Source organism: Hippoglossus stenolepis, chromosome 12, assembly GCF_022539355.2.
Source record: "Hippoglossus stenolepis isolate QCI-W04-F060 chromosome 12, HSTE1.2, whole genome shotgun sequence".
Taxonomy (NCBI): Eukaryota; Metazoa; Chordata; class Actinopteri; order Pleuronectiformes; family Pleuronectidae; genus Hippoglossus; species Hippoglossus stenolepis.
The window spans coordinates 18,946,218-18,970,609 of NC_061494.1; the positions used below are offsets into that span (position 1 = coordinate 18,946,218).

At 39.4% G+C, this 24,392-nt stretch overlaps 1 protein-coding gene across 1 annotated transcript; it reads right to left on the reverse strand.

Moving 5' to 3' along the window:
- Positions 1-2,481: 2,481 nt before the first annotated feature.
- Positions 2,482-15,590, reverse strand: LOC118118802 (transmembrane protein 26). The gene is made up of 6 exons (XM_047342380.1): positions 15,328-15,590; positions 5,508-5,604; positions 5,237-5,305; positions 4,284-4,492; positions 3,998-4,077; positions 2,482-2,912 (listed from the first exon to the last, which is right to left on the reverse strand). Exons 1-6 carry the CDS (start codon positions 15,516-15,518, stop codon positions 2,623-2,625), a joined length of 936 nt encoding a protein of 311 aa, XP_047198336.1. The 5' UTR covers positions 15,519-15,590; the 3' UTR covers positions 2,482-2,622.
- Positions 15,591-24,392: the final 8,802 nt, after the last annotated feature.

Consider the following 24,392-nt stretch of genomic DNA (forward strand, 5'->3'; position numbering starts at 1 on the left):
GTTTATGGGAAATAGAATCCTTTTATACGTTTGATAAATTTGTTTTATTTCTGATGGTTTAATTTGGAGTGGTTTTATTCTCCATATCATTCTTGATTTATACACATTGTATTTGATGTATGGATTTGATGATATGGGATATTAAAGCATTGCAGCTAGCAACACTAATTTCTTTATATACAGTATATAGAAGACCACAATGGGAGAGGGCCTTGGATTTTATCTTTGACATTCTGCTTCAAGCACAACTTTCGCAGAGTCAGAAAACATTAATACCTCAAGGTTACATGTAAGTTTATTGTTTGCACCAACAGGCTTGTCGATGATTGTGGTTGTGATGGTGTAGGTTCAAATTTCCTATTTCAAATGTTGGTGTTAAAGAAACCGTTTTCATACAGTTGGGTCACAGACGGCGTCTCTACGCCTGAACGTCAGAGGTGAGGCGATACAGACAATAACACCTGGGTGCAACCTGAGGCTGCTATAGTCTGTCAATATGCAAATACATCTGATTCTGATTGAGTCACTGTGAAAAACTCAAATTCAACTGCTGATACTCTGATGTCCACAGTGGGGAGCCAGTGCAACAGGTTTGTAACACAAGATTCAAATGGTTCAATGGGAATTCTCATATAAAACTGATTTTGTATTAAACCTTGAGAGAAGCAGATACTGTGAGATGATCCCTTATCATATTAACTAAATAAACAAATATGCTCAGAGGATATTTGTGTTTATCTATATTTATGTTAATGTAGGTCACAGTAAGGGGGTAGAATAATACATGTTAATACAAAATAGTGCAAGGTGTGCACAGAATACTTCATTATAAAGTATTCTCATGTCCATGAAATCACTGCCTGTGTAAAAGACATATTTTTTGAAAGAATGAAAAATAAATATAAAAATTCTTACCATGGTTTTTACTGTTTTATTTAGGTTTTGTCAAGTCAGCCACTTTTAAAGTGAAGTATAACTTCCCTTATGAAGTCAGTGATTAACATTATAAGGGGCTGACCCTCATTTACAGTAATAGTGAGCAGCAATATAAATGACTTAAAAGATACAAAACATTAAAAGATGCACAATTATTTTAAAGTAGTTTAAAGAAATACAGTTAATTAAAAACAAAGATTACATAGAGAATAAAACGAGGTAAAAAAAGGTGATACAAAATGATAGTAAATAATACATTTTATTACACCTTTCAAAATACAGTTACAAGGGTGGGATTAAGATTCAATAATTGAAGGCAAACAATAGGAAACAGTTCAAAAGTAATTTGAAGGTCGCACAGCATTAGAGCAGAGAAACAGAAATAAAAATGAGTAAAAATATGATAATATAAAACATTATAAAAAAATAATAGTTAGAAAAGACACTTGTAAAAATGTGTTTTGAAATTTCAAAAAGAAAGGATAAAAGAGTTTTTCGAACAGATCTCCTCAGGGAAATTGTTCCAAGAGTGGGAGCTGTTGAAGAGCCCAGTCACTGCTTGGTCCTCAGCCAGGACTGTGGAATGGAGGTTTGATCATAATAAAAACCAAAGATCATCACAGAAGCAACATAAGAAGGAAGAATCCCAATGGGAGCTTTGTTAATAAAAAGATATAAAAGCCAATCGAGTCAGGAGGAGAGCCACTAACTTTAACACACAGGATGTAATGATGAGTATAAACATCACAAGGGCAGAGTGACAAGGTTCAGGCATGAAACAAACCTGTAATCATCATCCCAAGGAAAGGAGGACAGGAAATGCACCTTCTTAAACTCCGGATGAGTTTGTCAAGTAGCCAAGTGTTAAATACTCTGTAACATTTTCAATAACGGATTAAAAGCAGAAACATGCCAGTATTTTTCTTTCATTACTTTATAACCTTGGTTTTATGTGTGTCCAATACAAGTATAAGATCTTTTAGTAAAGTTTAGTGAAGGTCGGAGCACTAATTTCTGTGTGTGAAGGGAAGTAAACAGTTTTTCGACAGCGCGGCGTATACGTTACATCGCGTTGAGCTGAATTTGCTGAGTGGACTCGTGGAATGTGTTTCATTGTGGACTGTTATTTATCTGTGCTAATGTAAATACACAGTAAATAAATGGGACAGGAAAACTGTTCTCCCATCTCAGTCTCTGTCAACAGCCAGACAGCATTAGTCATTCAGTATACTGTATCTCTCTGTCTCTGAGACTACTTTCAAACACTGTATCGTGCTGGCTGCTTTAGTAATGTGTAATCTGTTTACATGTAAACGTATCAGGGTATCTCTCACACCCTTTTCCTGTTATGCTCTGCTTCTCTCTCCTCCTTTCCTTTCTTGCCCCCCTGCCGGAGATTTCTTTAATTTCAGTGTCTCATCAGTTTGTCTGTCAAAGCAGCTACATTAGAATTTAGAGGGTAAATGACGTGTAGTATGAGCTTCAAGTTGAGTCAAGTCAAGTGTGGGTTTAGACAAGCAGCTTCATCCCCCTACTTAGAGTGTAAGACAATTGTTCTCTGCTCGCAACAGCGTTAATTATTCACAGCTTTTCACATCATCTGCGCTTATTTCCTGTGAACTGTGACTGCAAAACTTTAGGTGTAACATGTCTCCGTCCCGTCTTCCCCTTGATCTCATTGCAGACTCACGGGAGATCGGTGTCCCTGCTGCTGCTGGAGGGTCTGGAGTCCTGGCATATCACAACCAGCCTGTACAGGTTCAGTATGACCACCAGGAAGTTCTTGATGGCGAAGAAACCCAACATCTGGTGGAAGACTTTGTAGTACATCATGACGATGAGCCTGACCACCAGAAAGGGCCCGTCCTGGATGAACAAGGCCTCCACGATGCTCCACACGTCTCTGCTGTGTTTGGCCAAGAGGGAAGTCTCCTGGACGCCCTGCTCATTGTCGCTGTCTGGCTTAGAGGCCACCACTTTTAAAAATAAAGAGAACACAACACAAGATGATGAGGGTGGAAGGAAACTGAGAGCAGAAGTAATGTGTTACACTCTGCACCCCAGCTTTTCCTGCTATTTTTGGATGGAAAACAACTGCTTTATACAACTGCTTTCAAGATAACATTAAGTGTATGTGGAAAAATGTGTCTGTCATTTGCCGTTAAATTAGCAACAACAACAAGCAACATCTTTATCTTAAGTTATCTTATCTTATCTTATGTTATTCTATCAATGATTATCTTTCTTGTATTTAAATTCTAAAAATCGTTTTTGTTCCACATGCAGAATGTGAATAAACGTTCAAGAGCACAACCTTAACACAAGGTCCATTTAGTAACTGGCTTTCTGTCATATCACATGATCTTCATCGGGAATCAAGAACACACTGTGAAAGACGAGAGGTGCCTTTAAATGCTCAGAATTTTTTTTTCACATCTAAACATCTCAGTTCCGTGATAACAGGGCTCAACTCCATCAACTAATGAAGAACATGTGATATGATCGCGAGTGATTTCGGTTGAAAAGTAGATGAAACTCGGACGTGTGAACACACTGTATGTGACCAACAAAAGGACTTACACCCACTTATGAAGATACAAATACCAACACACATGGTATGCAGTCTCTCTCCCCCAATGTGTGTGTGCATATGTGTGTGTGTGTGTGTGTGTGTGTGTTCTGGAACCGGAGCAGTTTTCCGGCTGTGTCCCATCCTGTGAAGGAGACTTTTACTAAAACCAAAACGAAATTTAGCTCGTTGCCTGAACCCTTGCATAACCCGCTCTCCTCTTCCTTTCCTCTTCCTCTTCCCCCGTCTCCAGCCCTTCGTCCTGTCAACCCTGCTCCTCTGCCCCTGGACCCCGCTTGGCTCAGCTTCCTTCTCCCTACTTTACTTACAGCGCTGGTGTGGAAACTGTTGACTTTTTGGGATGTTTTGCCAATTTCTAAACATGTTGTTGAGATTGTCCCACACTAGGAATGGGATGCGTACAACAATAAACAGCTGTAACCGCTTAATACGCACCAAAGTTAGTGGATTACCAGAATGAAGAGCACTCACCGGCCAAATGTAAGGGGAACTGCAACATGCTCCAAGTCCATACACCTAAAATAATGTAGACCATCTGAGAACTAGTCTCTCTGCACACGGAAACGTAAAAGTTAGTAGTTTCAGTAAACTTTGCAGATATGACATGTGGGCACAGATTGGGTAACTTCATTTAAAACCTGCTTGAGTTCTACGGTGTACACATAAGTGTGAACGTACTCATGCACAGGGTGAGTGTGGACGCCCATAAAACTATGAAACATGTATGTGAAGTAAGAGCAGTAAGATGGCCACCCACTTGATGTCCGAGACCGTCTCACTCGTAAATTCAAGGATGTCCGCCGCCGTGCCGATGAAGATCAGGAGAAGCTGCGAGAGTTCGTCGCGGGTAACTCCGCCCCCCAGGGGGAGCAACCACTTCCCCACGATGAGGAGGATGAGCAGGATCTGATGGAGAGCCAGGGTCCATACGTTGGAGCAGAAAGATGACAACGTCTCGTTTATACGCTGTCGGTGTAAAAGAGACATTCAGTTATTTCTTTGTTGACACTTTATTCCCATGAACTCCAACGGTTGCCCGCACCTTTCACACATGCATGACACAGCAGGAGATTCTCCGCTCCGACACATAATGGAAATCGTTGGAGCAGGATACAACATGTTACTGGAATTCCTCTGCACGGATCACATATCTTTGTTTAAAGCCCTTATCACCAAAAGTTCTAAGCATTGTCATCAACGTCTTCTACGTGCATGGCACCGCTTTTTTCGTCCTGAGATACTTGTATTGTATTTATTATATTGTATTTGTTTGGAGGAATGTTTGGAGGAATGTTTGGAGGCTCTCACTGGGACATTTGCGTTTTCCGGAGAATGTCTGGAGATCACGTTAAATATTGTTTGTTTGAGCCACGCAAAGCCAAGAGTTATAATGTCAATGTGTGTTTCTTTATTGGAGGTCACATGCATGATTATTTCTGTGCCAGGGAGTGGGAGACTTTCTGGAGTCTGAGTGCCTGGCAGCCTCAAGGTGATGACGTGACACTGTTCCTTGGAACAGTTCATTGGTTTCACTACCCCTATATCTCCAAACTACCGTGTAAGAGGTTTCCCAGAAATTCACTGTGAGAAAAAAACAACTGAAAATTGTTCTTTTCACTTTCTGTGCTTTGCAGGTGTATCATCCTAACAGAGAACATATTCTACTATAAAAGCGAAGTGAAGAGAAACAATCTTTTTTTTTATTTTTACCTTCATGTAGTCCAGGTGTGAGGAGTTTCTGAGTGCGTTGCGCACGCCGTCAGAGTCAACGTTTTTGCACTGGAAAGAGACGAAGGAGGAAAACGCTCATACTTCTCTCTTGGTGCAGCTAACAATTTAAAATTAAGAATCAATTATCAACTGCAACTTTATGTTAGCGCCCGCCAACATCTGTTATTAGATTAGGTTTGGAAGACATGAGAACTGCTGTTTTGAAGTGTTACACGCTGACTAAGAGTTTTTTGTTTCTGTTGTGGAGAACCTGAGTCTCGCTGGCATTGTGCTGTTGGTGGTGGAGCTCCAGGAGCCAGATGGATGGAATGATACTGATGAGGAACATAAAGATCGGAGGAGAGAACCTGCAAGACAACCAGCAGAGATTCATCAACAAAACGTCATAAGGACGCATGGAATTAACGATGAATAATGAATATGCAACACCTTTGATAAATGAGGAATTGTCAGCTGGGGATGTGAAGATTTCCTGCTTGGTAGATGAAATATATTTGGGTTTTGTGGATCTGACAGAACGAGTCAACTTAAAATTGACATGAGCAGTGGTTGAATGCAACTAAGTACAATTTCTTCATTACTCCCCTACACACAGTATATCAGCAAATATCGGTGCTCTCTACTCAATAACGAGAGGGGAACTGATCCGCTGATCCAGACTCAGCCGTGGAGATGTCGGAGATGGTTGCATTATAGGGAAGAGGATATACTCACAAGTACTTTTACTTTACTTTACTTTAAGTACATTTGAGTAACGTACGATTAATAGTTTAACCATGTGTTTATTCTGTATTCTGTACATTTTTTATTTTCATTCTTTATATTTCATCTATTTAATGTGGAACTTCTACTTTTACTCGAGTACTTTTTTGTCAATTTATGTGTACTTTTACTCAAATGTTTGAGTACTTTCCTCTGGTGACCAGCTGTTTTGGACTCATCTTACTTATTTAACAACAGAGAAAATAATTTCATCGATAAGAAAAGTGACCAGTATTCACAGCCACACAGCTGCAAATCTCATTGCTTTTACTTTGAAACATCTGTTTCTTGTAAATGTTTCATGAATGGGCGTGTGCTTCTCAAACGCACACTTCATCATGCTGCATCACACTGTTTATTTCTTATTATATGTTATATTTAAATTGAACTTGGCTCTTCTGGTTACATGTCAAGAAAATGATTTCATTCATGGAAGACGATTGGGGAAAGTTGGTTCAGGAATAAAGTTAAGAGTGTAAACCCGTCCTCCAGTATCCCCCAGGAGGTTAGACAATAGCTGCAGAGGGTCAGGCTTGGGATGCAGGGTCCCTCCAGAAGGTGGGGTAGGGGACGACCAGGGGGTATTGTGCATTCCATCATGTACCAAATACAACGATTGCACAAATGTATTAAGCTTTCCTCATGCATCCTCAGTTACAGGCTGCTGTTTATTCAAATACCACAACACTGCATCTCACCATTTGTAGTCTTCTCCCCTCCGCCTCTTCAGGGTGATGATCATTTCCAGGACGAGCGGCAGAAAGAGGAAAGTCAGGAGCCAGTAGTTTGGATCTTCCTTCTGTGATGTGCCCTCCATACTCGACCCAGGGAGACGGGCCAGACAAGCCTGGTAATGATCGCACATGAACTGCACAGTCCCATCCTCCAGGCCGGTTCAGATCTGGCTCTACCCAACTCCGGCTCTGCACATGAATAATATCCCGGAGTCTGCAGAGAGAGAAGAGAGAGAGAGATGAGAGAGGAGAGGGAGAGGGAGGGAGAGGGAGAGGGAGAGGGGGAGAGAGAGAGAGAGAGAGAGAGAGAGAGAGAGAGAGAGGGAGAGGAAGGGAGAGAGAGAAGAGAGAGAGGAGGGCTCGACACCAGTCCCCCAAGGTTGAAGCTCTCCATGAGAAAGAGTATTTTTCCTGACAGTTAATTTCTACATTTCCAAACTTTTGTTAAATCTGTAAGTTCTTATAATGAAGAAACATTTTCAAAATAATAACTTACGAACTCTCAATGATGACCCCAACTTAGTATCTCAAAAACAATGAGTCAATAACCTATCTTGAAATAAACTATTGATATCTTTAAATTAATTATCTAAAAATAATGACAAAATACAGTATTTACTGTAAAACTAATGACATACTAACTCAATATAATGACTTATTACCTCAAAGAAATAACTCAGTTTCTCAAAATAATGACTTAATATCTCAAAAATAATAAATTACTTTCTCAAAATGATAAGATAATGATTTTAAAAAAATCTTATCATAATAATTCATCATTTATAATTTACTAATACATAACATCCGTCTCTTTTTCTTTGTTTCGGCAGAAATGGGTAAGAGGTGTGACCTGTGAGGACTCTATCGGCGCTGTTAGTGAAAAGTCTTGAAAAGTCTTGAAAAGCTCATTCACGTTTATTCAGTGATTAACCTTGAATCCGAGAGCAGCTCAGAACTCTGCGAGTGCAGGAGAAGAGTATCACGTATCTCATTCATTCACAAGGACAAACATGATCGAAGCATTTCCTGTGAAGCTCTAACGCGCAGCAGCCGACTGTAATTTATAACTGGACCTGAAGCAGAACAATAGAGAAGCTGATAAGGGGCAGATTTCCCCAGTTAAATTACACGAAGCCAGTGAGGGAAGGAGTGAAGAGAACCGGTCGACAGCAATAAGTATAAACTATTAATCTTACGTTAGTAAAAGTACACAGGCATTATCAGGGAAATGTATTAAATTTACTATTACAAATACACCAACATAAAAGCAGCTGTATTCGCTTTACTTTTAGGTAGTTTAATGAATCCTGTTATGGGAGGAGCATACAATCCATATAGGCTTTACAAACACTAATCTGAAAAGTATATACAGTAACAGTAACCTAACTTGCAGTATATAACAAATCATATTTTACTCACAAATGTAAAAGTTGGCCAAGTACTTTAAACATTTCATTCAGTACTCAAGTAAATGTACATAGTTACTTTCTACCAATGCAGGGTTGAATCCTTACTTTCAAACATATTTGTAATAATTGCATATTGTAAAGTTTCTTATTGAGATTCAGGATCAGTGATTCAGGACGTTCAGGACTCATCTTGCAGCAAAGAGCCGTAATTATAGCTAAAGCCATAATTATAGTATTTCTCCAGCATTGTTCTAAATGTATCTGCTGTCGAAGTAACTCTATGGAAGATTGTTTCAAAGATTCTAAAATGGAACAAAAAACAACAGTTTTAGGTGGAAAGAGTAATTGTTGTTTATGGGAAATAGAATCCTTTTATACGTTTGATAAATTTGTTTTATTTCTGATGGTTTAATTTGGAGTGGTTTTATTCTCCATATCATTCTTGATTTATACACATTGTATTTGCTGTATGGATTTGATGATATGGGATATTAAAACATTGCAGCCCAACAACCACTAATTTCTTCCATATACAGTATGAAGACCACAATGGGATGTGGATGAGGCGCTTGATTTTATCTTTGACATTCTGCTTCAAGCACAACTTTCACAGAGTCGAAAACATTAATACCTCTGAGTTACATGTAAGTTTAGTGTTTACTAACGGAAGCATGCGATGATTGTGGTTGTGATGGTGTAGGTTCAAATTTCCTATTTCAAATGTTGGTGTTAAAGAAACCGTTTTCATACAGTTGGGTCACAGACGGCGTCTCTACGCCTGAACGTCAGAGGTGAGGCGATACAGACAATAACACCTGGGTGCAACCTGAGGCTGCTATAGTCTGTCAATATGCAAATACATCTGATTCTGATGCAATATTGAGCCTACACAGTCTGTGATTGAGTCACTGTGAAAAACTCAAATTCAACTGCTGATACTCTGATGTCCACAGTGGGGAGCCAGTGCAACAGGTTTGTAACACAAGATTCAAATGGTTCAATGGGAATTCTCATATAAAACTGATTTTGTATTAAACCTTGAGAGAAGCAGATACTGTGAGATGATCCCTTATCATATTAACTTTAAATAAACAAATATGCTTGAGGATATTTTGTGTTTATCTATGTTATGTTAATGTATGTTACAGTAAAGATAGAATAAATACATGTTAATACAAATAATTACAAGGTGTTGACAGAATACTTCATTATAAAGTATTCTCATGTCCATGAAATCACTGCCTGTGTAAAAGACATATTTTTTGAAAGAATGAAAAATAAATATAAAAATTCTTACCATGGTTTTTACTGTTTTATTTAGGTTTTGTCAAGTCAGCCACTTTTAAAGTGAAGTATAACTTCCCTTATGAAGTCAGTGATTAACATTATAAGGGGCTGACCCTCATTTACAGTAATAGTGAGCAGCAATATAAATGACTTAAAAGATACAAAACATTAAAAGATGCACAATTATTTTAAAGTAGTTTAAAAAATACAGTTAATTAAAAACAAAAAGTTACACATAGAATAAAACAGGTAAAAAAAGGTGATACAAAATGATAGTAAATAATACATTTTATTACACCTTTCAAAATACAGTTACAAGGGTGGGGATTAAAGATTCAATAATTGAAGGCAAACAATAGGAAACAGTTCAAAAGTAATTTGAAGGTCGCACAGCATTAGAGCAGAGAAACAGAAATAAAAATGAGTAAAAATATGATAATATAAAACATTATAAAAAAGAAATAATGATTAGAAAAGACACTTGTAAAATGTGTTTTTCAGAGAGATTTCAAAGAGGATAAAGAGTTTTTCAGACAGATCTCCTCAGGGGAAATTGTTCCAAAGAGTGGGAGCCCTGACAGAAAAGGCCCAGTCACCTTTGGTCCTCAGCCAGGACTGTGGAATGGAGGTTTGATCATAATAAAAGCCAAAGATCATCACAGAAGCAACATAAGAAGGAAGAATCCCAATGGGAGCTTTGTTAATAAAAAGATATAAAAGCCAATCGAGTCAGGAGGAGACCACCCAACTTTAACACACAGGATGTAATGATGAGTATAAACATCACAAGGGCAGAGTGACAAGGTTCAGGCATAGAAACGCAAACCTGTAAATCACATCATCAGGAAAGGAGGACAGGAAAGTACTTTGTCATAAACTCCGGATGAGTTTGTCAAGTAGCCAAAGGTATTCATTATACTCTGTAACATTTTCAATAACGGATTAAAAGCAGAAACATGCCAGTATTTTTCTTTCATTACTTTATAACCTTGGTTTTATGTGTGTCCAATACAAGTATAAGATCTTTTAGTAAAGTTTAGTGAAGGTCGGAGCACTAATTTCTGTGTGTGAAGGGAAGTAAACAGTTTTTCGACAGCGCGGCGTATACGTTACATCGCGTTGAGCTGAATTTGCTGAGTGGACTCGTGGAATGTGTTTCATTGTGGACTGTTATTTATCTGTGCTGATGTAAATACACAGTAAATAAATGGGACAGGAAAACTGTTCTCCCATCTCAGTCTCTGTCAACAGCCAGACAGCATTAGTCATTCAGTATACTGTATCTCTCTGTCTCTGAGACTACTTTCAAACACTGTATCGTGCTGGCTGCTTTAGTAATGTGCATAATCTGTTTACATATGGCAATGTCAGGAGTATCTCTCACCCATGCCCATAGTATGCTCTGCTTCTCTCTCCTCCTTTCCTTTCTTGCCCCCCTGCCGGAGATTTCTTTGATTTCAATGTCTCATCAGTTCGTCTGTCAAAGCAGCTACATTAGAATTTAGAGGGTAAATGACGTGTAGTATGAGCTTCAAGTTGAGTCAAGTCAAGTGTGGAGTTTGAACTTGACAGCTTCATCCCCTCGCAAGTGTAAGACAATTGTTCTCTGCTCGCAACAGCGTTAATTATTCACAGCTTTTCACATCATCTGCGCTTATTTCCTGTGAACTGTGACTGCAAAACTTTAGGTGTAACATGTCTCCGTCCCGTCTTCCCCTTGATCTCATTGCAGACTCACGGGAGATCGGTGTCCCTGCTGCTGCTGGAGGGTCTGGAGTCCTGGCATATCACAACCAGCCTGTACAGGTTCAGTATGACCACCAGGAAGTTCTTGATGGCGAAGAAACCCAACATCTGGTGGAAGACTTTGTAGTACATCATGACGATGAGCCTGACCACCAGAAAGGGCCCGTCCTGGATGAACAAGGCCTCCACGATGCTCCCGCTCTCTGCTGTGTTTGCCAAGAGGAAGTCTCTGGTTTCTCACCTATTAATATAACTCTGGCTTAGAGGCCACCACTTTTAAAAATAAAGAGAACAAAACTGATGATGAGGGTGGAAGGAAACAGAAACTGAGGTAATGTGTTACACTTCCCCCACTTTTAACTTTTCCTGCTATTTTTGGATGGAAAACAACTGCTTTATACAACTGCTTTCAAGATAACATTAAGTGTATGTGGAAAAATGTGTCTGTCATTTGGGTAAAGTTAACTTAACTTAACTTAACTTAACTTAACTTAACTTAACTTAACTTAAATTAACTTATCTTATCTTAAGTTATCTTATCTTATCTTATCTTATGTTATTCTATCAATGATTATCTTTCTTGTATTTAAATTCTAAAAATCGTTTTTGTTCCACATGCAGAATGTGAATAAACGTTCAAGAGCACAACCTTAACACAAGGTCCATTTAGTAACTGGCTTTCTGTCATATCACATGATCTTCATCGGGAATCAAGAACACACTGTGAAAGACGAGAGGTGCCTTTAAATGCTCAGAATTTTTTTTTCACATCTAAACATCTCAGTTCCGTGATAACAGGGCTCAACTCCATCAACTAATGAAGAACATGTGATATGATCGCGAGTGATTTCGGTTGAAAAGTAGATGAAACTCGGACGTGTGAACACACTGTATGTGACCAACAAAAGGACTTACACCCACTTATGAAGATACAAATACCAACACACATGGTATGCAGTCTCTCTCCCCCAATGTGTGTGTGTGCATGTGTGTGTGTGTGTGTGTGTGTGTGTGTATGTGTGTGTGTGTTCTGGAACCGGAGCAGTTTTCCAGCTGTCCCATCCTGTAGAAAGGGAGACTTTTACTAAAACCAAACAAGAAATTTAGCTCGTTGCCTGAACCTTACATAACCAGCTCTGTCTTCCCTTTCCTCTTCCTCTTCCCCCGTCTCCAGCCCTTCGTCCTGTCAACCCTGCTCCTCTGCCCCTGGACCCCGCTTGGCTCAGCTTCCTTCTCCCTACTTTACTTACAGCGCTGGTGTGGAAACTGTTGACTTTTTGGGATGTTTTGCCAATTTCTAAACATGTTGTTGAGATTGTCCCACACTAGGAATGGGATGCGTACAACAATAAACAGCTGTAACCGCTTAATACGCACCAAAGTTAGTGGATTACCAGAATGAAGAGCACTCACCGGCCAAATGTAAGGGGAACTGCAACATGCTCCAAGTCCATACACCTAAAATAATGTAGACCATCACGAGAGCTAGTGTCTCTCTGCACACGAGGAAGCGTGGGATTAGTAGTTTCCAAGTAGAAGCTTTGCAGATATGACATGTGGGCTGGAGTGGGTAACTTCATTAAAACCTGGCAGGTTCACACACCTACGGTGTACACATAAGTGTGAGCGTGTACTCGCCACACAGGGCAGTGTGAACCCATAAAACTATGAAACATGTATGTGAAGTAAGAGCAGTAAGATAATACACCCACTTGATGTCGAGACCGTCTCACTCGTAAATTCAGGATGTCCTTACACTTGGTCTTGATAAGTCCGGGAAGCTGCGAGAGTTCGTGTGGGTAACTCCGCCCCCGAGAGGAGCAAGCACTTCCCCGATGAGGAGGATGGAAACGGATCTGCTGATGAAGCCAGGGGATATCGTTGGGCAGAAAAAGTAACGCGTCTCGTTCCATCTTGCTTCTTCGGTGTAAAAAGAGACATTCAGTTATTTCTTTGTTGACACTTTATTCCCATGAACTCCAACGGTTGCCCGCACCTTTCACACATGCATGACACAGCAGGAGATTCTCCGCTCCGACACATAATGGAAATCGTTGGAGCAGCAGGCAGAGGCAGGATACAACATGTTACTGGAATTCCTCTGCACGGATCACATGTCTTTGTTTAAAGCCCTTATCACCAAAAGTTCTAAGCATTGTCATCAACGTCTTCTACGTGCATGGCACCGCTTTGTTCGTCCTGAGATACTTGTATTGTATTTATTATATTGTATTTGTTTGGAGGAATGTTTGGAGGCTCTCACTGGGACATTTGCGTTTTCCGGAGAATGTCTGGAGATCACGTTAAATATTTGTTTGTTTGAGCCACGCAAAGCCAAGAGTTATAATGTCAATGTGTGTTTCTTTATTGGAGGTCACATGCATGATTATTTCTGTGCCAGGGAGTGGGAGACTTCCTGGAGTCTGAGTGCCCGGCAGCCTCAAGGTGATGACGTGACACTGTTCCTTGGAACGGTTCATTGGTTTCACTACCCCTATATCTCCAAACTACCGTGTAAGAGGTTTCCCAGAAATTCACTGTGAGAAAAAAACAACTGAAAATCGTTCTTTTCACTTTCTGTGCTTTGCAGGTGTATCATCCTAACAGAGAACATATTCTACTATCAAAAGCGAAGTGAAGAGAAACAATCTTTTAATTTTTACCTTCATGGTGGGTGTGAGGAGTGTGCGTGCGTTGAACACGCGCCGTCCAAATCGCGTTTTTGCACTGGAAAGAGGCGAAAGAGAGGAGGCAGCTCATACTTCTCCTCTTGGTGCAGCTAACAATTTGAGTCAGAATCAATTATCTAACTGCACTTTATATTAAGCGTAAAAGCAGCATCTGTTATTAGATTGGTTGGAAGACATGAGAACTGCTGTTTTGAAGTGTTGCAGCTGACTAAGAGTTTTTGTTTGCATAACATGAAGACCACACAGAGTCTACAGCTGGCATTGTGCTGTTGGTGGTGGAGCTCCAGGAGCCAGATGGATGGAATGATACTGATGAGGAACATAAAGATCGGAGGAGAGAACCTGCAAGACAACCAGCAGAGATTCATCAACAAAACGTCATAAGGACGCATGGAATTAACGATGAATAATGAATATGCAACACCTTTGATAAATGAGGAATTGTCAGCTGGGGATGTGAATTTTATAGCAGTGGAGTAAAATATGTTGGGTTTTATTGGATCTGACAGAGGCAGAGTCAACCAAAATTGACAGGTAAGTGGTTGAATGCAACCTAAATTTCATTTCTTGTTACTCCCTACACACATTATATCATGTGTCAGTTATCTACTCCAGCCAGGAGGCAAGTCATGATCCAGACTCAATATTGAAGATGTGGGAGATGCTGGTTTGCTTTATAGGGGAAGAGGATATACTCACAGAAAGTACTTTACTTTACTTTTGCTTTAAGTACATTTGGTAACGTCGTTGTAGTTTAACCATGTATGTTTATTCTGTATTCTGTACATTTTTATTTTCATTCTTTATATTTCATCTATTTAATGTGGAACTTCCTACCTTTTACTAAGTACTTTTTGTCCAATTTATGTGTACTTTACTCAAATGTTTGAGTACTTTCACTCCTGTTGACCATCATTTGGATATCTTTTATTTAACAACAGAAAATAATTTCATGGGTAGAAAAGTGATCAGTAAATCCACAATACCTGGCTACTGCAAATATATTGCTTTACTTCAAATATCTGTTTCTTAATAAATGTTTCATGAATAGGCGTGTGCCTTCTCCTTTGCTTCATCATGCTGCATCACACTGTTATTCTTATTCTGCTATTTATATTTAGAAATTAGACTTAGCCTTTATGGGTTACATATTAGAAAAAATGAATTTACAATTCATGGAGAAGTAGTTGAGAAAAGTTGAGTTGGGAATAAAGTTGAAGGCATGACCGTCCATCGTGTCCCCGGGAGGGTTAGACAATAGCTGCAGAGGAGGACAGGCAGGATGCAGAGATTACCTCCAGGAGTAGAAGTGAGGACGACTGAGGGTATTAATGCATTCCATCATGTACAAATACAACAGTTACACAAAATGTGATAACTTTCCTCATGCATCCTCAGTTACAGGCTGCTGTTTATTCAAATACCACAACACTGCATCTCACCATTTGTAGTCTTCTCCCCTCCGCCTCTTCAGGGTGATGATCATTTCCAGGACGAGCGGCAGAAAGAGGAAAGTCAGGAGCCAGTAGTTTGGATCTTCCTTCACCGATGTCACCCTCCATACTCCGGCCAGGGAGACGAGGACGAACAAGCCCCTGGTAATGATCGCACATGTGAACTTACACAGTCCCATCACTCAGGCCGGTTCCAGATCAGCTCTACCCAACTCCGGCTCTGCACCTGAATAATATACCGGAGTCTGCAGAGAGAGAGAGAGAGAGAGAGAGAGAGAGAGAGAGAGAGAGAGAGAGAGAGAGAGAGAGGGAGAGAGAGAGAGAGAGAGAGAGAGAGAGAGAGAGAGAGAGAGAGAGAGAGAGAGGGAGAGAGAGGGAGAGGGAGGGGGAGAGAGAGAGAGAGAGAGAGAGAGAGATTTCGTACAAAGTCCCCCAGTTGAAGCTCCTCCCACAGAAAGAGTATTTTTCCTGACAGTTAATTTCTACATTTCCAAACTTTTGTTAAATCTGTAAGTTCTTATAATGAAGAAACATTTTCAAAATAATAACTTACGAACTCTCAATAAGCCCCAACTTAGTATCTCCAAAAAAACAATGAGTCAACACTTCTATCTTAGGAAAATAAACTATTGATATCTTTAAATTAATTATCTAAAAATAATGACAAAATACAGTATTTACTGTAAAACTAATGACATACTAACTCAATATAATGACTTATTACCTCAAAGAAATAACTCAGTTTCTCAAAATAATGACTTAATATCTCAAAAATAATAAATTACTTTCTCAAAATGATAAGATAATGATTTTTAAAAAATCTTATCATAATAATTCATCATTGTAATTTGCTAACATAGCATCCGTCTCTTTTTCTTTAACCGGCAGAAATGGGTAAGAGAGGTGCTTGATATATCAGGACTCTATCGGCCGCTGTTAGTGAAAAGTCTTAGAAAAGTCTTAGAAAAGCTCATTCACGTTTATTCAGTGATTAACAACTGAATCCACGAGAGCAGCTCAGACTCTGCCGAGTGCACAGGAGAGGGCAGTATCACGTCATCTATTCATTCACAAGGACAAACATGATGGAGAGCATTTCCTGTGAAGCTCTAACAGCAGCCGACTGTAATTTATAACCTGGACCTGAAATAGAACAATAGAAGCTGATAAGGGGCAGATTTCCCCAGTTAAATTACACGAAGCCAGTGAGGGAAGGAGTGAAGAGAACCGGTCGACAGCAATAAGTATAAACTATTAATCTTACGTTAGTAAAAGTACACAGGCATTATCAGGGAAATGTATTAAATTTACTATTACAAATACACCAACATAAAAGCAGCTGTATTCGCTTTACTTTTAGGTAGTTTAATGAATCCTGTTATTGTAGGAGGAGCATACAATCCATATAGGCTTTAAACCTTTAATCTGAAAAGTATATACAGTAACAGTAGCCTAACTTGCAGTATAACAAATCATATTTTACTCACAAATGCAAAAAGATTTAATAAAAGTACTTTAAACTTGTATTTTCATTCAGTACTCAAGTAAATGTACATAGTTACTTTCTACCAATGCAGGGTTGAATCCTTACTTTCAAACATATTTGTAATAATTGCATATTGTAAAGTTTCTTATTGAGATTCAGGATCAGTGATTCAGGACGTTCAGGACTCATCTTGCAGCAAAGAGCCGTAATTATAGCTAAAGCCATAATTATAGTATTTCTCCAGCATTGTTCATCTGTCTGCTGTAAATGTCTATAGGTGTTTGCAAAGATTCTAAAATGGAACAAAAAACAACAGTTTTAGGTGGAAATAGTAATTGTTGTTTATGGGAAATAGAATCCTTTTATACGTTTGATAAATTTGTTTTATTTCTGATGGTTTAATTTGGAGTGGTTTTATTCTCCATATCATTCTTGATTTATACACATTGTATTTGCTGTATGGATTTGATGATATTGGATATTAAAGCATTGCAGCTAGCAACACTAATTTCTTTATATACAGTATATAGAAGACCACAATGGGAGAGGGCCTTGGATTTTATCTTTGACATTCTGCTTCAAGCACAACTTTCGCAGAGTCAGAAAACATTAATACCTCAAGGTTACATGTAAGTTTATTGTTTGCACCAACAGGCTTGTCGATGATTGTGGTTGTGATGATGTAGGTTCAAATTTCCTATTTCAAATGTTGGTGTTAAAGAAACCGTTTTCATACAGTTGGGTCACAGACGGCGTCTCTACGCCTGAACGTCAGAGGTGAGGCGATACAGACAATAACACCTGGGTGCAACCTGAGGCTGCTATAGTCTGTCAATATGCAAATACATCTGATTCTGATGCAATATTGAGCCTACACAGTCTGTGATTGAGTCACTGTGAAAAACTCAAATTCAACTGCTGATACTCTGATGTCCACAGTGGGGAGCCAGTGCAACAGGTTTGTAACACAAGATTCAAATGGTTCAATGGGAATTCTCATATAAAACTGATTTTGTATTAAACCTTGAGAGAAGCAGATACTGTGAGATGATCCCTTATCATATTAACTAAATAAACAAATATGCTCAGAGGATATTTGTGTTTATCTATATTTATGTTAATGTATGTCACAGTAAGGGGTAGAATAAATACATGTTAATACAAAATAGTGCAAGGTGTGCCACAGAATACTTCATTATAAAGTATTCTCATGTCCATGAAATCACTGCCTGTGTAAAAGACATATTTTTTGAAAGAATGAAAAATAAATATAAAAATTCTTACCATGGTTTTTACTGTTTTATTTAGGTTTTGTCAAGTCAGCCACTTTTAAAGTGAAGTATAACTTCCCTTATGAAGTCAGTGATTAACATTATAAGGGGCTGACCCTCATTTACAGTAATAGTGAGCAGCAATATAAATGACTTAAAAGATACAAAACATTAAAAGATGCACAATTATTTTAAAGTAGTTTAAAAAATACAGTTAATTAAAAACAAAAAGTTACACATAGAATAAAACAGGTAAAAAAAGGTGATACAAAATGATAGTAAATAATACATTTTATTACACCTTTCAAAATACAGTTACAAGGGTGGGGATTAAAGATTCAATAATTGAAGGCAAACAATAGGAAACAGTTCAAAAGTAATTTGAAGGTCGCACAGCATTAGAGCAGAGAAACAGAAATAAAAATGAGTAAAAATATGATAATATAAAACATTATAAAAAAGAAATAATGATTAGAAAAGACACTTATAAAATGTGTTTTTCAGAGAGATTTCAAAGAGGATAAAGAGTTTTTCAGACAGATCTCCTCAGGGGATATTGTTCCAAAGAGTGGGAGCCCTGACAGAAAAGGCCCAGTCACCTTTGGTCCTCAGCCAGGACTGTGGAATGGAGGTTTGATCATAATAAAAAGCAAAGATCATCACAGAAGCAACATAAGAAGGAAGAATCCCAATGGGAGCTTTGTTAATAAAAGATATAAAAGCCAATCGAGTCAGGAGGGAGCCACCAACTTTAACACACGGGATGGCAATGGTAGTATAAACATCACAAGGGCAGAGTGACAAGGTTCAGGCATAAGCAAACCTGTAAATCACATCATCAGGAAAGGAGGACAAAGTACTTTGTCATAAACTCCGGATGAGTTTGTCAAGTAGCCAAAGGTATTCATTATACTCTGTAACATTTTCAATAACGGATTAAAAGCAGAAACATGCCAGTATTTTTCTTTCATTACTTTATAACCTTGGTTTTATGTGTGTCCAATACAAGTATAAGATCTTTTAGTAAAGTTTAGTGAAGGTCGGAGCACTAATTTCTGTGTGTGAAGGGAAGTAAACAGTTTTTCGACAGCGCGGCGTATACGTTACATAGCGTTGAGCTGAATTTGCTGAGTGGACTCGTGGAATGTGTTTCATTGTGGTTCATTATTATCTGTGCTAATGTAAATACACAGTAAATAAATGGGACAGGAAAACTGTTCTCCCATCTCAGTCTCTGTCAACAGCCAGACAGCATTAGTCATTCAGTATACTGTATCTCTCTGTCCTCCCCTCTTCCTGTCCTCTGGGCATCACACAGTGAGAAATTTTGCCAGTCCTTGTCCGAGCAGCAGTTTGGCTTCACTTACTAGAAGTGCTGCGTTAATAAGCAGACTGTTGTGCTCTGAGACTACTTTCAAACACTGTATCGTGCTGGCTGCTTTAGTAATGTGCATAATCTGTTTACATGTAAACGATATCAGGTATCTACTATTACACCTGCGTATATCTCTCTTCTCTCTCCTCCTTTCCTTTCTTGCCTCCTGCCCGGGAGATTTCTTTGATTTCAATGTCTCATCAGATAGTCTATTCAAGCAACTACATTAGAATTTAGAGGTAAATGGCGGTAGCAGTATGAGCTTCAAGTTGGAGTCAAATGATGAGTTTGAACTTGTTAGCTTCATCCCTACATGAAGTGTAAGGCCCAGGAGATTTATTCTCTACTCGCAACAGCGTGAAAATTATTCTGGCACTACATCCTCTAAACTTATTTCCTGAACTGTGACTGCAAACTTTGAGGTGTAACATGTCTCCGTCCCCGTCTTCCCCCAGTCTCATTTAGAACTCACGGGAGATCGGTGTCCTGCTACTGCTGGAGGTCTGGAATCCTGCTTTCTCCACAACCAGCCTGTACAGGTTCAGTGACCACCAGGAAGTTCTTGATGGAAAGCAACATCTGGTGGAAAGACTTTGTAGTACATCATGACAGTAGATCTGACCACCGAAAGGGCCCGTCCTGGACCATTCTGACCTCCCCGATGCTCCACACGTCTGCTGTGTTTGGCAAGAAGAGATCTCTGGGCAGCCCTGCTCATTGTGTCTAGCTTCAGGGCACCCACTTTTAAAAATAAAGAGAACACAACACAAGATGATGAGGGTGGAAGGAAACAGAGAGCAGAAGTAATGTGTTACACTCTGCACCCCAGCTTTTCCTGCTATTTTTGGATGGAAAACAACTGCTTTATACAACTGCTTTCAAGATAACATTAAGTGTATGTGGAAAAATGTGTCTGTCCTTTGGGTGAAATTTAGCCCAACTTAACTTAACAACTTAACAATAAACTAAGTGCTTATCTTATCTTAGGATTGTCTTATCTTATCTATCTTATGTTATTCTATCAGCTGATTATCTTTCTTATGTATTTAAATTCTAAAAATGGGTTTGTTCCACATGCAGAATGTGAATAAGCGTTAAAGAACTATATGCTGCAAGGATCGTTTGGCATCAACATCTCAGTTCATTGATAACAGGGCTCAACTCCATCAACTATTGAAGAACATGATATGATGGAGGTGATTTCAGTTGAAAAGTAAGGTAGAAACTGGACATTATTAGACACGCTGTATGTGACCAACAAAGGACTTACACCCACTTATGAAGATACAATGCCAACACATGGTATGGTCTACCCCGTCCATGTGTGTGCATATGTGTATTGTGTTCTACTGGAACCGGAGCAGTTTTCGGCTGTGTCCCATCCTGTGAAGGAGACTTTTACTAAAACCAAAACGAAATTTAGCTCGTTGCCTGAACCCTTGCATAACCCGCTCTCCTCTTCCTTTCCTCTTCCTCTTCCCCCGTCTCCAGCCCTTCGTCCTGTCAACCCTGCTCCTCTGCCCCTGGACCCCGCTTGGCTCAGCTTCCTTCTCCCTGGACACTTTGCTTGGCTCAGCCCAAGGTTTTCCGCTATACTCAGCATAGGGGGAAGAGCTGGGGCCCCCTGCCCTGCTCAAATCCCATTCCTTTAACCCTGCAAGAAATATTCCTCTAACCATCCTCAGCCTCCTCAACTCTGTGGGTTTTAAACTTGGGTTCACTGGCCTTCAGAGAACACAATGAAAGGAAGAGTAGCTTCATTTATAAACTGCAGTGTGCATTCAAACACTAAGTGCTCTGTCCATTATGAAGGTAGACTGATAGATAAGAATCTCAACATCTATTTGTGAATTATTCAAGTCCAGGTTATGAATAATGGGGAACATTAGTGTGAGTCGTCTTTTCCGAGAACTGTTTCTGATCAGACTAAACTCCTTCTTCCTTCTTTCATGAAACCTTCAGAAAAACCTCAAACGAAATGACCAACTCTCTTTGGGCCTTTGACTGATAATTATTTCGTCTAATCGTCCAAAGATAAGAAGTGGACACAGAATGTAATAAACATGTGAGCCTGGATTTCCTTTTTAAGACTTCTTGCATTTATAAAAAACTCCTGGAGTCTCCCGGCCTTTCCTGTTGCCCATTTCTGTTTTGAGAACTATAGGTCGCTAAGTAGGACCTTCCCATATCTCTCAAAGGACGTGTTTTATTCAAAGCTGGGGGATAATAAGTGGACTTGGCCACAGATAGAAAAGCACCTAAACTAACTCTCAGTGTTTACTTTACTTACAGCGCTGGTGTGGAAACTGTTGACTTTTTGGGATGTTTTGCCAATTTCTAAACATGTTGTTGAGATTTTCCCACACTAGGAATGGGATGCGTACAACAATAAACAGCTGTAACTGCTTAATACGCACCAAAGTTAGGGGATTAGAATGAAGAGCACTCACCGGCCAAATGTAAGGGGAACTGCAACATGCTCCAAGTCCATACACCTAAAATAATGTAGACCATCTGAGAACTAGTCTCTCTGCACACGGAAACGTAAAAGTTGTGGTTTATTAAACTTTGCAGTCCATGACTTGTGTGGGCTTTGGGTGGGTAACTTCATTTAAAACCTGCTTGAGTTCTACGGTGCTTTATAAGTGTGAACGTGCTCATGCACAGGGTGAGCTATTGGACATACCCATAAAGGCTATGAAACATGTATGTGAAATGGAAACGATAAAATGGCCACCCACTTGATGTCGGGAACCGTCTCACTCGTAAATTCAAGGATGTCGCCGCCCGTGCAGTGAAGATCGGGAGAAGCTGCGAGTTGCTTGGCGGAGCTAACTCTCCTTTAGAGGAGCAACCACTTCCCCACGATGAGGAGGATGAGCAGGATCTGATGGAGAGCCAGGATCCATACGTTGGAGCAGAAAGATGACAACGTCTCGTTTATACGCTGTCGGTGTAAAAGAGACATTCAGTTATTTCTTTGTTGACACTTTATTCCCATGAACTCCAACGGTTGCCCGCACCTTTCACACATGCATGACACAGCAGGAGATTCTCCGCTCCGACACATAATGGAAATCGTTGGAGCAGCAGGCAGAGGCAGGATACAACATGTTACTGGAATTCCTCTGCACGGATCACATGTCTTTGTTTAAAGCCCTTATCACCAAAAGTTCTAAGCATTGTCATCAACGTCTTCTACATTGCATGCTTTTAACTATTGTCCTGAAGATACTTGTATTGTATTTATTATGTGTATTTGTTTGGGAGGAATGTTTGGAGGGAATGTTTGGAGGCTCACTGGGACATTCGTTTTCCGGAGAATGTCATGGAGATCATGTTATGTTGTTTGTTTGAGCCACGCAATAAGGTATAATGTCAATGTGTGTTTCTTTATTGGAGGTCATGCATGGTGTTTCTGTGCCCAGGAGTGGGGAAACTTCACAGGTCTGAGTCTTAGCAGCCTCAGGTGATGACGTGACACTGTTCTTAGACAGTTTGCATTGGTTTCACTACTATATCTCAAACTTCTTCTACCGTGTAGAGTTCAGAAATTCTGTGAAAAAAACAACTGAAAATCGTTCTTTTCACTTTCTGTGCTTTGCAGGTGTATCATCCTAACAGAGAACATATTCTACTATAAAAGCGAAGTGAAGAGAAACAATCTTTTTTTTTTTTTACCTTCATGTAGTCCAGGTGTGAGGAGTTTCCGAGAGAGTCGTTCATCATGAATGCTGTAACAACTGTCCAGGGTGCGTTTTTGCTGGAAAGGCGAAGGAGGCGGCTCATACTTCTATTGGTGCAGCTAACAATTTAAAATTAAGAATTTGTTAGTCTATCAGCACACAGCTTTATGTTAGCGTACTTGTATGTTATTAGATTAGGTTTGGAAGACATATGAGAACCTGCTGTTTTGAAGTGTTACCTGTTAAGAGTTTTTTGTTTCTGGTGTGGAGAACCTGAGTCTCGCTGGCATTGTGCTGTTGGTGGTGGGTCCAGAGGCAGATGGATGGAATATAACGATAGGGGTGTAAAGATCGGAGGAGGAGAACCTGCAAGACAACCAGCAGGAATTCATCAAACAAGCTTCATAAGGACCTTATAGGTCTTGATGAATAATGAATATGCAACACCTTTGATAAATGAGGAATTGTCAGCTGGGGATGTGAAGATTTCCTGCTTGGTAGATGAAATATATTTGGGTTTTGTGGATCTGACAGAACGAGTCAACTTAAAATTGACATGACAGTGGTTGAAATGCAACCTAGTACAATTTCTTCATTACTCCCCTACTACACACAGTATATCGCCAAATATGGATGCTCTCTACTCCCATAATATAAGGAGGAGCAGTCGCTGATGAACTCCAACCGTGGAGATCATCAGGAGAGATAATTTCCCAGTATAGGGAAGAGGATATACTCACAAGTACTTTTTACTTTACTTTGCTAAGTACATTTGAGTAAATACGATTAATAGTTTAACCATGTTTATTGTATTCTGTACATTTTATTTTCATTCTTATATTTATGCATTCTACTTTTACTGAGTACTTTTGTCAGTTGCCTTTTTTTACTCAAAATGTTTGAGGTACTTTCCTCTGACCAGCTGTTTTGGACTCATCTTACTTATTTAACAACAGAGAAAATAATTTCATCGATAAGAAAAGTGACCAGTATTCACAGCCACACAGCTGCAAATCTCATTGCTTTTACTTTGAAACATCTGTTTCTTGTAAATGTTTCATGAATGGGCGTGTGCTTCTCAAACGCACACTTCATCATGCTGCATCACACTGTTTATTTCTTATTATATGTTATATTTAAATTAGACTTGAAAAATAACTGTAGGTTACATGTCAAGAAAATGAATTTCATTCATGGAGGAAGACGATTGGGGGAAAGTTGAGTTCCAGGAATAA

What these genes read in the sequence shown, in the direction of transcription:
- LOC118118802 (XM_047342380.1), bottom strand. Translation starts at nt 15,518, where the DNA reads ATGGGACTGTGTAAGTTCACATGTGCGATCATTACCAGGGGCTTGTTC. An exon ending in ACAATGCCAGCGAGACTCAG is followed by an intron (nt 5,306 to 5,507) that starts GTTCTCCACAAC and finishes GTCTCTTTCCAG; the next exon opens with TGCAAAAACGTTGACTCTGA. An exon ending in GAGACGGTCTCGGACATCAA is followed by an intron (nt 4,078 to 4,283) that starts GTGGGTGGCCAT and finishes TTCCGTGTGCAG; the next exon opens with AGAGACTAGTTCTCAGATGG.